This window comes from Arachis ipaensis, chromosome B10, assembly GCF_000816755.2.
Source record: "Arachis ipaensis cultivar K30076 chromosome B10, Araip1.1, whole genome shotgun sequence".
NCBI classification, from domain to species: domain Eukaryota; kingdom Viridiplantae; phylum Streptophyta; class Magnoliopsida; order Fabales; family Fabaceae; genus Arachis; species Arachis ipaensis.
The window spans coordinates 128,647,749-128,660,736 of NC_029794.2; the positions used below are offsets into that span (position 1 = coordinate 128,647,749).

The 12,988-nt window shown below is 28.0% G+C and overlaps 2 protein-coding genes across 6 annotated transcripts in view; both read right to left on the bottom strand.

Moving 5' to 3' along the window:
* The window catches only part of LOC107624524 (B3 domain-containing transcription factor VRN1-like), a 3,517-nt gene extending 2,270 nt beyond the window's left edge, over positions 1 to 1,247 (bottom strand). The window contains exons 1-3 of one of the 5 annotated variants that reach the window (XM_021113311.1): positions 918 to 1,247; positions 665 to 773; positions 36 to 526 (exon numbers count right to left, since the gene is read on the bottom strand). In XM_021113311.1, the coding sequence (XP_020968970.1) occupies positions 36 to 526; positions 665 to 773; positions 918 to 980 (663 nt within the window). In that variant the 5' untranslated portion in view covers positions 981 to 1,247. Of the gene's footprint in view, positions 1 to 35; positions 774 to 917 lie in introns of all 5 variants that reach the window. The other 4 variants (XM_016327023.2, XM_016327021.2, XM_016327022.2 and 1 more) reach the window with 4 other exon arrangements.
* Positions 1,643 to 5,072, bottom strand: LOC107624547 (B3 domain-containing protein LOC_Os12g40080-like). The gene is made up of 6 exons (XM_016327048.2): positions 4,916 to 5,072; positions 3,417 to 4,011; positions 3,135 to 3,286; positions 2,759 to 3,008; positions 2,214 to 2,335; positions 1,643 to 2,069 (listed from the first exon to the last, which is right to left on the bottom strand). The coding sequence occupies exons 1-6, from the start codon at positions 5,018 to 5,020 to the stop codon at positions 1,824 to 1,826; spliced, it is 1,470 nt and encodes a 489-aa protein (XP_016182534.1). The 5' UTR covers positions 5,021 to 5,072; the 3' UTR covers positions 1,643 to 1,823.

The following is a 12,988-nucleotide window of genomic DNA, read 5'->3' on the forward strand; positions in this document are numbered from 1 at the left end:
ATATAAATTTTTTAAAACTCAGTGGGAGCACTAACCATGTTGTCATCATCAATGTGGTCCTTGGAAGGATAGTGTATTTCAGGGCACCATTTCACTTCTTTAGTTTTGGCAGAACTTGTGAACATTTTGCTTGTACAAGGAGATGGTGTCTTTGGTGCTGCTTTCTCTGTCTTCCTCGGCCGGCCTCGGCCTCTTCGTGAACTTGTGAACATTTTACTTGTACAAGCAGATGGTGTCTTTGGTGCTGCTTTCTCTGTTTTTCTCGGCCGCCCTCGGCCTCTTCGTGGCGGTTCATTCTCAACCATAACCATGTTGTCATCATCAATGTGGTCCTTCGAAGGATAGTCTATTTCAGGGCACCATTTCACTACTTCAGTTTTGGCAGAACTTGTGAACATTTTACTTGTAGAAGGAGATGGTGTCTTTGGTGCTGCTTTCTCTGTTTTCCTCGGCCAGCCTCGTGGCGGCAGTTCATTCAAGATCTCAATCGAATCATCATCGCTGATGTGATCCATGGAAGGATAGTCTATTTCAAGGCAAGTCATGTCAAAAATGTTTACTTCAATGTTAGAAGTTTGATTGTACTCAAACCACAGCAAATGGCCATGATCCAAAGAGTAATATGAAGCAAATTCTTTCCAACCATTTTCAAATAGAATCGCACCATCATACTCAGACCAATCTATCTTCCATGCAGTGCCATCTCGAGGCTTCAGATACACTGGATTTGGAACACTGTCACCATGTTTCATACTGAACGTTTTTGGTACCTCCTGCAATTCAAATGAAAGTATGAAACTAGTCTTAGTAATAAGCATAAATGAAAGAAACCCTTACAAGGGAAAAATCACAAAGAGAAATGCATGCATTAAATAATATTATAAGTAAAGAGGATATGAAGTGAAGAAAATGCTTACAAGGTTTCCATCTTCAAGGTTTTGTCTGAGAACAATCTTGAAGAAACAGGCAGAGGAAGCCATGTATGTTCTACTTGTTCACAGACAATTGAAAAAGCGAAAGAAGATGACAGCAACAGAAGAGTATTTAGGAGGTGGTGGATGATGAAGTTATCATTTGATAAAGTATATAAGCACGTACTTATATATACACGCAAAACAGTGAGAAAAAACAACACAATCCGTGCAACTAGAAGTGATAAACCAAAAACTCTGTTTGAACTCTTAATTATAGAGGATTAAAATGCTGGTGGTAGTTAAAAATGGTTTTATCTTTAATGTATCAATAAGGTTCTTAAATGTGGAAAAGACTAAAAAATTATTTTAAAAAAATTCTTAACCTCTCCAATTTTTATAAATTTTATTTGATAAATAAAAAAAATTTCTCTCAAAATAGAAAGCACAAATTAAATATATATTTATATTCTAAAAAAAAATCTTACAAATATTGGAATTATAATAGACATAAAATTAATTATAATTATTTTAGATTTTATTAATCTTCAATCTTTTTTTATGATATACTATTTTACTGCATTCATGGATTAGATTCATAGGTAAATTACAATTTTGAATCAAATCCATGAAAAATTCTACCTCACTTTTTTTTATCCTTATACCAAACACAACCTTGTCTTTCACTTTGAGAAGATAACATTGCAATCATGAAGTCCCAAAACAAGAAATAAAATTAAAACACTTAGTTCATACATATATATATATATAACTGGTCCAAACCAAAAAGGATTGGATACAGTAGAAGTTTGATTCAACAGAAAAGAAAAAAAAAAGGTGATACATTCTTCACGAAATTAACCTTATTTAAGAATTATGAGCTCTTAGTTCCTGAAGTTATAATACATTAGCCTAGCATTGGGCTCTACAAATATGAACATCAAACAGATCTTTTTCATTGATGAGCTCAAAAACACAAACATCTCCAGCTTCTAATTTACTTGCTCTAGCAAAAGAGCTCCAACCAGCCGAAATAAAGCTGTTTTTCGATGTCGGATTGTAGATTATCGTAGCAGGCCACGACTCCTTTCCGAACTGTAATTTTACATCCTGCTGATTCTTTTTAAAATACTTTCTGTAGAAGATAGCTGATAAGTTCTGCATCACATTCCATTTTTGAATTGCCATGTTAAAAAATAGTTATAAACTTACAATTTGCGAAACTAAGTATAAACTAGCACTCAGAAGTTTGCATGGCATATTATGTTTTGTCATCGATGAAATGTATTGAAATAAACTTACAGGCCTTGATCTTCTTGGATCACTGTCTCTTATCTTAACCATGAAAGAGGGATTCTGTGAGTTGAGCTCCTTAACTTCTTTTGGGAGCTGAATCACATGAGTCACTGGTTTGGAAAGTGACTCTGATACATAACAGAATTGTAAAAAATTAGCATGAATTTTACTTGTGAAGAGTTTTGGATACAAGTATATCTATAGGGTTGGAGACAACAAAAATTTTAGCATAAGATTAGTTTATATAACAAATTGTGGTTACATTAAGGACCAAATACATAGTCACTGCATTCATACTGCATTCTTAGCAAAACTAACAATAGTTTCCTTAAGATTGAAATTCTGCTGCTATAAATGTTTTAAGGAAGGGAAGAATTAGAGATTTGTAAAATGTACTCCAAATCAAACACGGGTCAATTAATTTTTAATATAATTTTTTTAATGAGAATAATGCTAAATTCTATTCCATTTTTAAAGTTAATTATGTTTTCAATTTTGTACTAATATCTTAATTTTTTACAGAACAACAAATTCTTAAACAATTGCCTTACCGCGGCGTTGTCGACGACAAATATGAACATCAAACACCGGATCCTTTCTATTGATGAGCTTAAACAAACAAACATCTCCGGCTTGTAATTGACTAGCTCGAGCAAAAAGGTTCCAACCAGCAGAGATAAAGGCAACACATGATGATGGCCTATAGATCAACTTAACAGGGAACAACTTCTTTCCAAACCTTATATTTGCATTTTGTGGATTATTTTCAAAATACTTTCTGAAGAATTTAGTTGAAAAGTACTGCAGCACATCATATTTATGTCATCATGGTTAGAAATAAGACACAAAGTTTGAAAGAATAATAGCACATGCAAGTTCACATGATACATAATTTTCAACATGATATATGTATTCACCTATACTTACACATGGTGCTCTCGTTTGAGACCGTTGCGTTATCTTGATGATGAAAGTGGGCTTTTCCCATTTAAACTTCTTAGCTTCTTTCAGAGATTCAGGTCTTGCAGGACAGGGCCTAATAGAAGATTCAGAATCTTTTCTTCTTCTATTCCTTTTGCCTTGTACATAGGAAAAAAAGAATGAGAAACTACCACTGTAATGTACACAAAGCAGTTACAAGTTGTAACTCAAAAACAACAACGGTTGAATCCACAAAAGGAAAGGATGATTCAATTATGAGACACGTACCATTATAATCTTGATTGACAGACACTAGCATCTCACGGTTTTTCTCTTTGGATTTAATACCGTGTGAATTGAGGCTTCTTTCAACATCCCTGATTTGTGTGTCATTTTCCAATTGTCTACTTTTAGAAGCAGATGACACTAGTGCTCTCAGTTTTTTAGTCGGTTGGCCCCGGACTTCTCTTGGCAATTCATTCAATCTTTTCTTCTGCGGTCCCTCGTTAAGTCTCATGTTTTGGGTGCTGGGACTGCTATCCACATGTCTAGTTTTTTGTTCTTCTGGCCTTTTCACTGACTGCTGATCTCTGCGTGGCAGCTGCTCTTTGATCTGATCATTGTCAGGATACTCTATTTGGAGGCAACCCATGTCAAATATGTGTACTTCCATGTGAGAAGTTCCAATATTATAATCAAACCATAACAAATGGCCATGATCAAGAGAGTAATATGCAACAAACTCTTTCCAACCCTTTTTAAACAAAATTTCACCATCCTGATTAGTCCAATCTACTCTCCATTCAGTACCATCCGGAGGCTTAAGATACAATGGGTTTGATAGGCCAGAACCATATTTTTCAGTGAACTTTATTGGTAACTTCTGCAGTGTTATGAATCTGGCGTTAGCAACCATAATAACAATAAGGTGACACACATTAGTATGTCTTCACCAAGATGTTGACATGTATTATGTTAAATAGTTTAGTCAAATATATCAAACTATTTAACGATTTTCGACTATCATCTTCATATAATAATAACAGTAAACTCCCAATTCATCCTTCACTAATAATTATAAATAATGCAGTAAAATAGTCCAAACATATTAGTCCTAAATTTTGTATGTAGGTAAAGATTAATCTTTCACCTGTTTTAAAGGAGAGACTAATTTCAAATTTCAAAAGGCTATTTTGCAGCATTATTTGCATAATTAGAGACTAGGAGTGAAATAAAAAAATGTTAAAAGAAGGCATTGTCCAACATGAAAATTGGTAGGGACCAAATGAGTAATAACAAAATTAGAACTCATGCATAACGAAAAAATGATGAATATGATAATTTTTCAAATCACCGCAATATGTCCTATGATGAGTGAAAGTGTTACCTAGATCATTTTTCATTTTTTAATCGTAATTAATTTTGTAGTAAGAATACATACGGAGTACATAAAATGTAACCATCTAACAAATATGTTTTTAGGTTTTCATTCATCTTATGTATTTTTTATTTTTATGTACTTCTGCTACAAAATTAATTATAATTAAGCATACATTATTGTAAATAAAAAAATGATCTAGATAACAAGAAGAAGGAGTTTACTATTACTATATTTTCAGCTAAGAAGCCATGCATGTGTGTTGTTCTATGAAGAAAATGTTTATAAATGAGAAAAATTATATACAGAGAAATAAAGAGAGAAACTTTTTGTTAACTAAATAATATCTCAAAAGATAAACAGATTAAAAGAAAAAGATGAGATGAAGAAGACGAGAGAAAATGCTTACAAAGTCATCATCTTGAAGAGCTTGTTTGAGGATAATCTTAAAGAAAGAAATCACAGTAGAAGTAGAAGGAGAATGCTTGTTTTGTTGAGAGCTAGAAGAAGCCATAGCAAACGAATGATGGATGGATTTGACTATTATTGAGGCTGAGAGTCTCTGTCACCCGGTATTCCTTAAATAACCTTATTTTGGGATAACAATTAAATTAAAAAAAATAACAAGTGAGTACTAAAATAAGTTATATATATATTTTAATTTATTTTTAATATAAATTTTATATTTTTATATGTATTATATATGTATAAATAATTTTAATATATATTTAATATAATTTAATAAATTAAAAGAAAAGTTAGGACCGATAGAAGCAATAAAAAAATAGTTAAAATTTATTTTATAATTATTTTTGTCTAATTTTTTCTTTTTGCTAGCAAACATTTTTGAGATGATAATATGAAATGCCATTAGATAAACTAAACAAAAGGAGAAGGTGCACATGAAAAAAAAAAACAAAATAGAGGCATAATAAAATGGCACGATAAATATTAGTACATGGAAGAAGTTAGATGATAAAGGCAAAACGTGTATCTTTAACGGCTATAGCACAAACTCAAAAGTATACAAGCTGTATAATCCAGAATTAAAGAAAGTGATCATCAGTAAAAAATGTGACGTTTGACGAGAAAAATATGTAGAACTGGAACAAAAAGACAGTAAAGCAGCCGATTATAATTTCAAATTCATGTGATGAAATAGAACAAAGATAATCTAACACAACTAAACAACTAAAATCATCTAGAAGACCTCAAAAAAAATATAAACTACCTACTAGATTGGCAGATTATAAAATTGACAGTGATGATGAGAATATATTACGAAAAGAATGGCAACAATTGTGTTTTCTATTTTTATTTTTTATAACATGTTCCACTTATAATTGTGTTGAATTTTTACTTAAAAAAATATTAGAGTAATTAATTATATTTTGTGTTTTGTTTCGTGTGTTGTAGTTTGATTCGCTGTTAGTTATTTTAATAAGTTAACACAACTGAGTGGAAGAACGTATAAAGAATAAAAGAATTGGTATATTTTAGTGTAAATTCGGGTTTTTTTTTAAATTGTAACTCAACAATTGGCAGCGGTTTTAAATCCGCTGCTATATCTTAACAGAATAATTCAACGGATAGCATTTTGTAGCGGTTAACAACCGCTGCCATCTCCAAGCAGTCATATTTTTACGATTTTGTAGCGAAAATAACCGCTGCAAAATACCATTTAACAGCGGTTGTTTCAGCGGTTGCTATTAACCACTGCAAACGGTTTAATCACACACTATCTTTTAGCGAATATATCAACTGCTGCTATCCGTTTGGCAGCGGTTAAAAACCACTGCTAATCCTGTATATAACCGCTGCTATTTATCGGATATGGTGTAGTGCATTAGTTAATTGATAATATGAGATATGTCATTACTCATTAACTAACCTTATTTAGGAAAAAAAATAGAGCTTAATTAGGAGGGTTTGATCATCAGATAAAAATTATAAGATCAATTTAATTATTTTTTCTATTATTTATAAACCAAATTGATTATTAGATAAAAGTTGGCAACTAATTTAATTATTATTCAATTTAGTCACCAATTTAAAATATTTTATGCTATTAAATTTTAATATTATTTTTAATAACTTACAATTAGAATAATCAAATTTTAACTGCTTTATTGGAATATAAATTGATTATTATCATATATTATTGGTTCGGAATTTTAATTAAGAATTACAAAACTTACGTCATTATATATTTCTTTCATTTAGACAAATTCTTTCATATATATTTACAAATAAAATAAAAGATTAAAATTGAGTGTATTTAACTTAATAACAAAAATTAATTCATAAAATAAAAAAGTTATCTTTAACACATCCATTTTTAAAACGGTAACCTTTCTAATATACGAATTATTATGATTTAAATAGTATTTATATTTTTTTTTTGTTTTTTGTTTTTTGTTTTTTTTTACAAATTGCAATGAAAGGATATTATTTACACAAGAATAACAAATAAGGGCAAAAATTTAAGAAACTGGCTTTTTTTTTTTTTGAACGAACATAATATATCTATGAGAAAAACTAAACTAAACCCAGTGATATCCCTAATAAATAGTAGAAAAAAATATATTGTTTAATTATAAACTGGAGCTTGTTATTTATTTACTTCTGACCCCTTTTTTTAATTATTTTATTCATTTATTTTAACTTACAAAAAAAAAAGAATAAAAAAATACAAACGGGTCAAAATGTCATCAAAATCCGTTGTTCTATCTTATAGTAATCCCAAATTCCAAGGTACCGTCACAAATAATAATATATAATAATAATAATTTATATGCTAAATGACAAATAAGGGAATCTGGGAAACTAACAGAAAACTTGAAAAGAGAGATGCATGCTTTGACGGACAATCCAAGAAAGAAAAAAAAGACAAAAATAAATATGTTAACTCATAATATATCTAATATTGAATATATCTATTTTGCTTCAGTTTTTGAAGTATCACTTTTCTTCTCCAACTTATTTTTTTTGTATTAACTGTGATATATTCTCTGCAGAAATATTTTTTATGTAGTAAAAATAATTGGCTTCTTAAGTTGTTTTGCTTTTATGTATTTTCTAATTTTTGGCCCTCTCCTTTGTTTGTGATGCTTTTAAGAATTTATAGAGCATGAAAGATATTTGATAGGACTGTAATAAACATTTTTTCAAAAACTTAAACTAATTGAACTCTTGATCTTTTAGATTCAGAATTTTTATACCATGTCATGATACTACTCATCCCAAAAACTTCAGTTAATGACAAAAGATAACACTAATAATTATATCTCTAATACTCTCTAATCTTCCATTACACACATTATATAAATATTCCATTAGCTCCTCATGATTTTCCTATTTAAAAACTTCTGATAGATTAAAAAGTGACCGTTGATAATGCTTTATACCTTCATTAAAGTGGATAATTTTATTATTGACGTTCTTCTTCTTCTCTTGCTATTATATCTTGTTATTTTTCTTTTGTAGTGTATTACTTAATCATGAATTCATGATCATAATGCATGCAGCAGGTTTAATTTGCATGTTTGTTGATTGGATGTCACGGAAGCAAGTTTTGTCCCGAGCCTTCGTTTTTGGAGAATCTGGGAAAAGTAAGACACATGCTTTGGAACAATAATTTTGACCGATAACTCCAAAGATAAGAAAGATCAAATTAATAGGTACGTGCCTACGTGGTGTACATGCAAACACATTAATGATAACTTTTAAAATATATTTCCAATAAAATACAATTATGAAGAAGATATATAATAACTAAAATAAATTTACCAATTAGAGTTAATTTTAAATATTTTGACGTAACATTATTTAAATATTGTAACTTAATTATTTGTACTTAGTTGTATATATTATTGTTGAATGTTTATAATTAATTATGAGAGCATTTTTAATATTAGTTCTAGTTTTATTTTATTTTGGTCTTACAAAAATATTTGTACAGTGAGACTATATATCATAAATAGTGATTTAAAATTAAAAGTGAATTTTGGCCTTCTAATACTTAATATTAATTTAATTAAAATTTTATATTATTTTTATTTATTTTATCAACATATTATACAAGTACCAAAATTTTATTGGTTCTTTATCAACGTGATACCCGTATATCTCTAATTTAAAATTTTTTACTAATGATAAATTTATTATGTATCTTTAGAATACATATTAGCTAAACTCTTTTTTTTTTATAGGTGAACCGATGAATTTTCTTTTAATGAATATTACATGATAAAATGAGAAAAAAATTGAAAAAAAACTGCGTTCAAAATTTTAAAATATACCTAATATTGGATCCGTCTATTTTGCTTCAGTTTTTGAAGTATCACTTCTCTTCTTCGACTTTTTTTTTTTTTACTTAACTGTGGTATTCTCTGCAAAAATATTTTTGTTTAGTAAAAAAAATTCGTTTCTTAAGTTCCTTTACTTTTGTGTATTTTCTAATTTTTGGCTTTTAAATATTTTTTAATTTTTGGCCCTCCCCTTTTGCTGATGCTTCTTAAGAATTTATAGAACATAAAAAATATTTGACATGATTGTACTCCCATATCTTCCAGCTCATTTCTTTGTTTATTTAAAACTTTTTGACAGGTTAAGAAGTGGGCGCTGATGCTTTATACCTTCGTTCAACGGATAATTTCATTATTGATGTTCTTCTTCTCTTGCTATCATATCTTATTACTTTTCTTTTGTGTTGTACTACTTAATCATAATCATAATGCATGCAACTTTTTTTTTTTTTGAACGAACATAATATATCTATGAGAAAAACTAAACTAAACCCAGTGATATCCCTAATAAATAGTAGAAAAAAATGTATTGTTTAATTATAAACTGGAGCTTGTTATTTATTTACTTCTGACCCCTTTTTTTAATTATTTTATTCATTTATATATGTTAACTCAAAAAAAAAAAAAAAGAATAAAAAAATACAAACGGGTCAAAATGTCATCAAAATCCGTTGTTCTATCTTATAGTAATCCCAAATTCCAAGGTACCGTCACAAATAATAATATATAATAATAATAATTTATATGCTAAATGACAAATAAGGGAATCTGGGAAACTAACAGAAAATTTGAAAAGAGAGATGCATGCTTTGACGGACAATCCAAGAAAGAAAAAAAAGACAAAAATAAATATGTTAACTCATAATATATCTAATATTGAATATATCTATTTTGCTTCAGTTTTTGAAGTATCACTTTTCTTCTCCAACTTATTGATATTTTAGACAATTAAAAATATTTTAAATATTTTGATGTAACATTATTTAAATATTGTAACTTAATTATTTGTACTTAGTTGTATATATTATTGTTGAATGTTTATAATTAATTATGAGAGCATTTTTAATATTAGTTCTAGTTTCATTTTATTTTGGTCTTACAAAAATATTTGTACAGTGAGACTATATATCATAAATAGTGATTTAAAATTAAAAGTGAATTTTGGTCTTCTAATACTTAATATTAATTCAATTAAAATTTTATATTATTTTTATTTATTTTATCAACATATTATACAAATACCAAAATTTTATTGGTTTTTTATCAACGTGATACCCGTATCTCTAAGGTAATATCGGTTTTATTTCATAAATCAACTCTAATGGAGATTTTAATTCAAAATTATATTTTTTAATTCATTTAAATAAACTTAATTAATTCTAAAATAGTTTTTATTGTTTAAATTTAATATTAAATATTATATTTCAATTTATTAAAATCAAAATTCAATTTTTTCTTTCTAATTCAATAAAACAAACTTAAGCTTTTGGCCTCTTAAAAATTTTCTCATATGAAAATTTATATCAACCAGGTTAGTATAATGAGAGTTGCCTTTGATTTTTCTATTGAGTCTGACGAACATAAATGATCAATATATCCAAATTTTGAAGAGGATAAAAACTTAAATGTATTTTCAAATTCTCCATAACTTAAATGTTTGCAAATTAAAAAGTTAATGATGTATTTATTTTTTTCTCATTTAAATTTTTAATGTATTTTTTATAGTCATTAAATGAAAATATTTAAAAATTTTTATTAATAATAAATTTATTATGTATCTTTAGAATACATATTAGCTAAACTCTTTTTGTTATACAGGTGAACCGATGAATTTTCTTTTAATGAATATTACATGATAAAATGAGAAAAAAAATTGAAAAAAAAAATTGCGTTCAAAATTTTAAAATATACCTAATATTGCATCGGTCTATTTTGCTTCAGTTTTTGAAGTATCACTTCTCTTCTTCGACTTATTTTTTTGTCTTAACTGTGGTATTCTCTGCAAAAATATTTTTGTTTAGTAAAAAAAAATTCGTTTCTTAAGTTCCTTTACTTTTATGTATTTTCTAATTTTTGGCTTTTATATATTTTTTAATTTTTGGCCCTCCCCTTTGCTTTTGATGCTTCTTAAGAATTTATAGAACATAAAAAATATTTGACATGATTGTACTCCCATATCTTCCAGCTCATTTCTTTGTTTATTTAACACTTTTTGACAGGTTAAGAAATGGGCGCTGATGCTTTATACCTTCGTTCAACGGATAATTTCATTATTGATGTTCTTCTTCTCTTGCTATCATATCTTATTACTTTTCTTTTGTGTTGTACTACTTAATCATAATCATAATGCATGCAACAGATTTTTTTTTTGGACATATTTAGGGCAATCATAATGCACGCAACAGGTTTTTTTTGGACATATTTAGAGCTAAGCCCAAATCCTATCCGAGCCCATAACCCAACCCACCCAAACCCAAACCCCAATCTGATCTTCTCTCTCAAAGCGTTTAATTATTGCACCAAGAGACAAGCTCCCATGGTCTCCACAGGTTTAATTTGCATGTTTGTTGATTGTATGTCACAGAAGCAATTTTGTTGAAGTCCATTAAAAAATCCTGAGCCTTCATTTTTGGTCTTGAGGAATATTGGGCTATATTAGCCAGACTTCTTCTATTTTTCTTCTAATTTTTCTGTTTTGTGTTTTTGGTATCGATAGAGCTGCATTTTTTTATATAGAATAATAAGTGCAAACTAAATTATCAACTACAGCGGAGGCCTAGATCAAGTGATAATCATATTGCTTCTTAATCAAGCTGTACCAAGTTGGAACCCAGTTGAAAAAAAAAAAAAAAAAAATTTATCAACTTCTCTTTTTTTTTTTTTTGGAAATATTATCTTGGATAAGACAAAATTTGGTATCCACACTAGAGCATTGACAAAATTTGAAATTAAATTTAATTGAATTTGAAAACTAAATTACATCCTAAATTAGATAATAGAAACTACAAGAATGTAAATTATTTTTTTAGTGCAAGACAACATAACATTTATGAAGAATGAAGAATCATAAATGAATTGAAAGCTTTAAGTCGATGACTAAACTTAAAAGAATTTAAAGTAAATTTGAAAAAAAAAATTTAACTAGTCAAAATTATTACTAAATTTATGAAATATTACAAATTTTATATGAATAAAAATATATTAAGTTAAATTTATGTAGATCCCCAAATTAAAAAGTGTTACGTACATATTTCAATTTATATATCTATATAAATCGATACAGCTACGTTCGATTTAACATTTTAACTAGTAAATTGAATTAGTGTTAGTCGAATTACTAAGATTACATACAAATCGTATAGAATTGATTCGATTTATACCTGCATGGTGACTTCCATAGTAAATCGAATGAGATTATTCGATTTACATGCACGTGAATAAATAGTAAATCGAAGAAGGCTGTTTAAATTTACGCTTGTTTTTTCTCTTTTAGTAAATCTAATTGGTTAAATTCAATTTATAAGCAATGAGCAAAAAGACATAAATCGAATCTAATAGGTTCGGTTTATCATGTATTGACCTACGCCACTAGGACATTACAAATTTTTATAGTACTCTTAACATCTTTTAATTTTTTTTTTAAATTGTTTTGCATGGAATTAAATATTTTTTATGATATAATTTAAATAAATTTATTAAAAAAATTAATAATCTAAAAATTAAAAAATTATGTTTTATATTCCATGCATTACAAAAAAAAATTGAACTCTAACTATATTTATAGGGCATTTATTGGTAATTTGAAAGAGATCAATTTGAATTACCTTGGGCTGCTACTTGGTGGTAATTCAATTAGTCCACTTCAAATTAGAGCTGTATTCACGTGCATATAGTTCGATTCACCCTCATTCGAATTACTAAAATATTTCGTCCATGCATAATTCGAATTGCACTACTTCGAATTAGTATTGGATTGTATAATTCGAATAGGTCTCATTCGAATTACATAAAAACACTTGGTAGATCCTTCCAAAGTTCTTTGTTTTGGTAGATATGGGTAATATTGACTTCCAATTGGTTTATATATGCATCTTGCCCTATAAATAACTAATAATATAAATATAAATATAAAATCTATCAACATTTGTCGTTTTTCAAAATATAAATATAAATAA

Coding starts and splice junctions, on each gene's coding strand:
- LOC107624547 (XM_016327048.2), bottom strand. CDS start 5,020: ATGGCTTCTTCTAGCTCTCAACAAAACAAGCATTCTCCTTCTACTTCT. Junction 4,012..4,915: donor CTCTTCAAGATGATGACTTT/GTAAGCATTTTC, acceptor ATAACACTGCAG/AAGTTACCAATAAAGTTCAC. Junction 2,336..2,758: donor TTGTCGTCGACAACGCCGCG/GTAAGGCAATTG, acceptor GTTATGTATCAG/AGTCACTTTCCAAACCAGTG.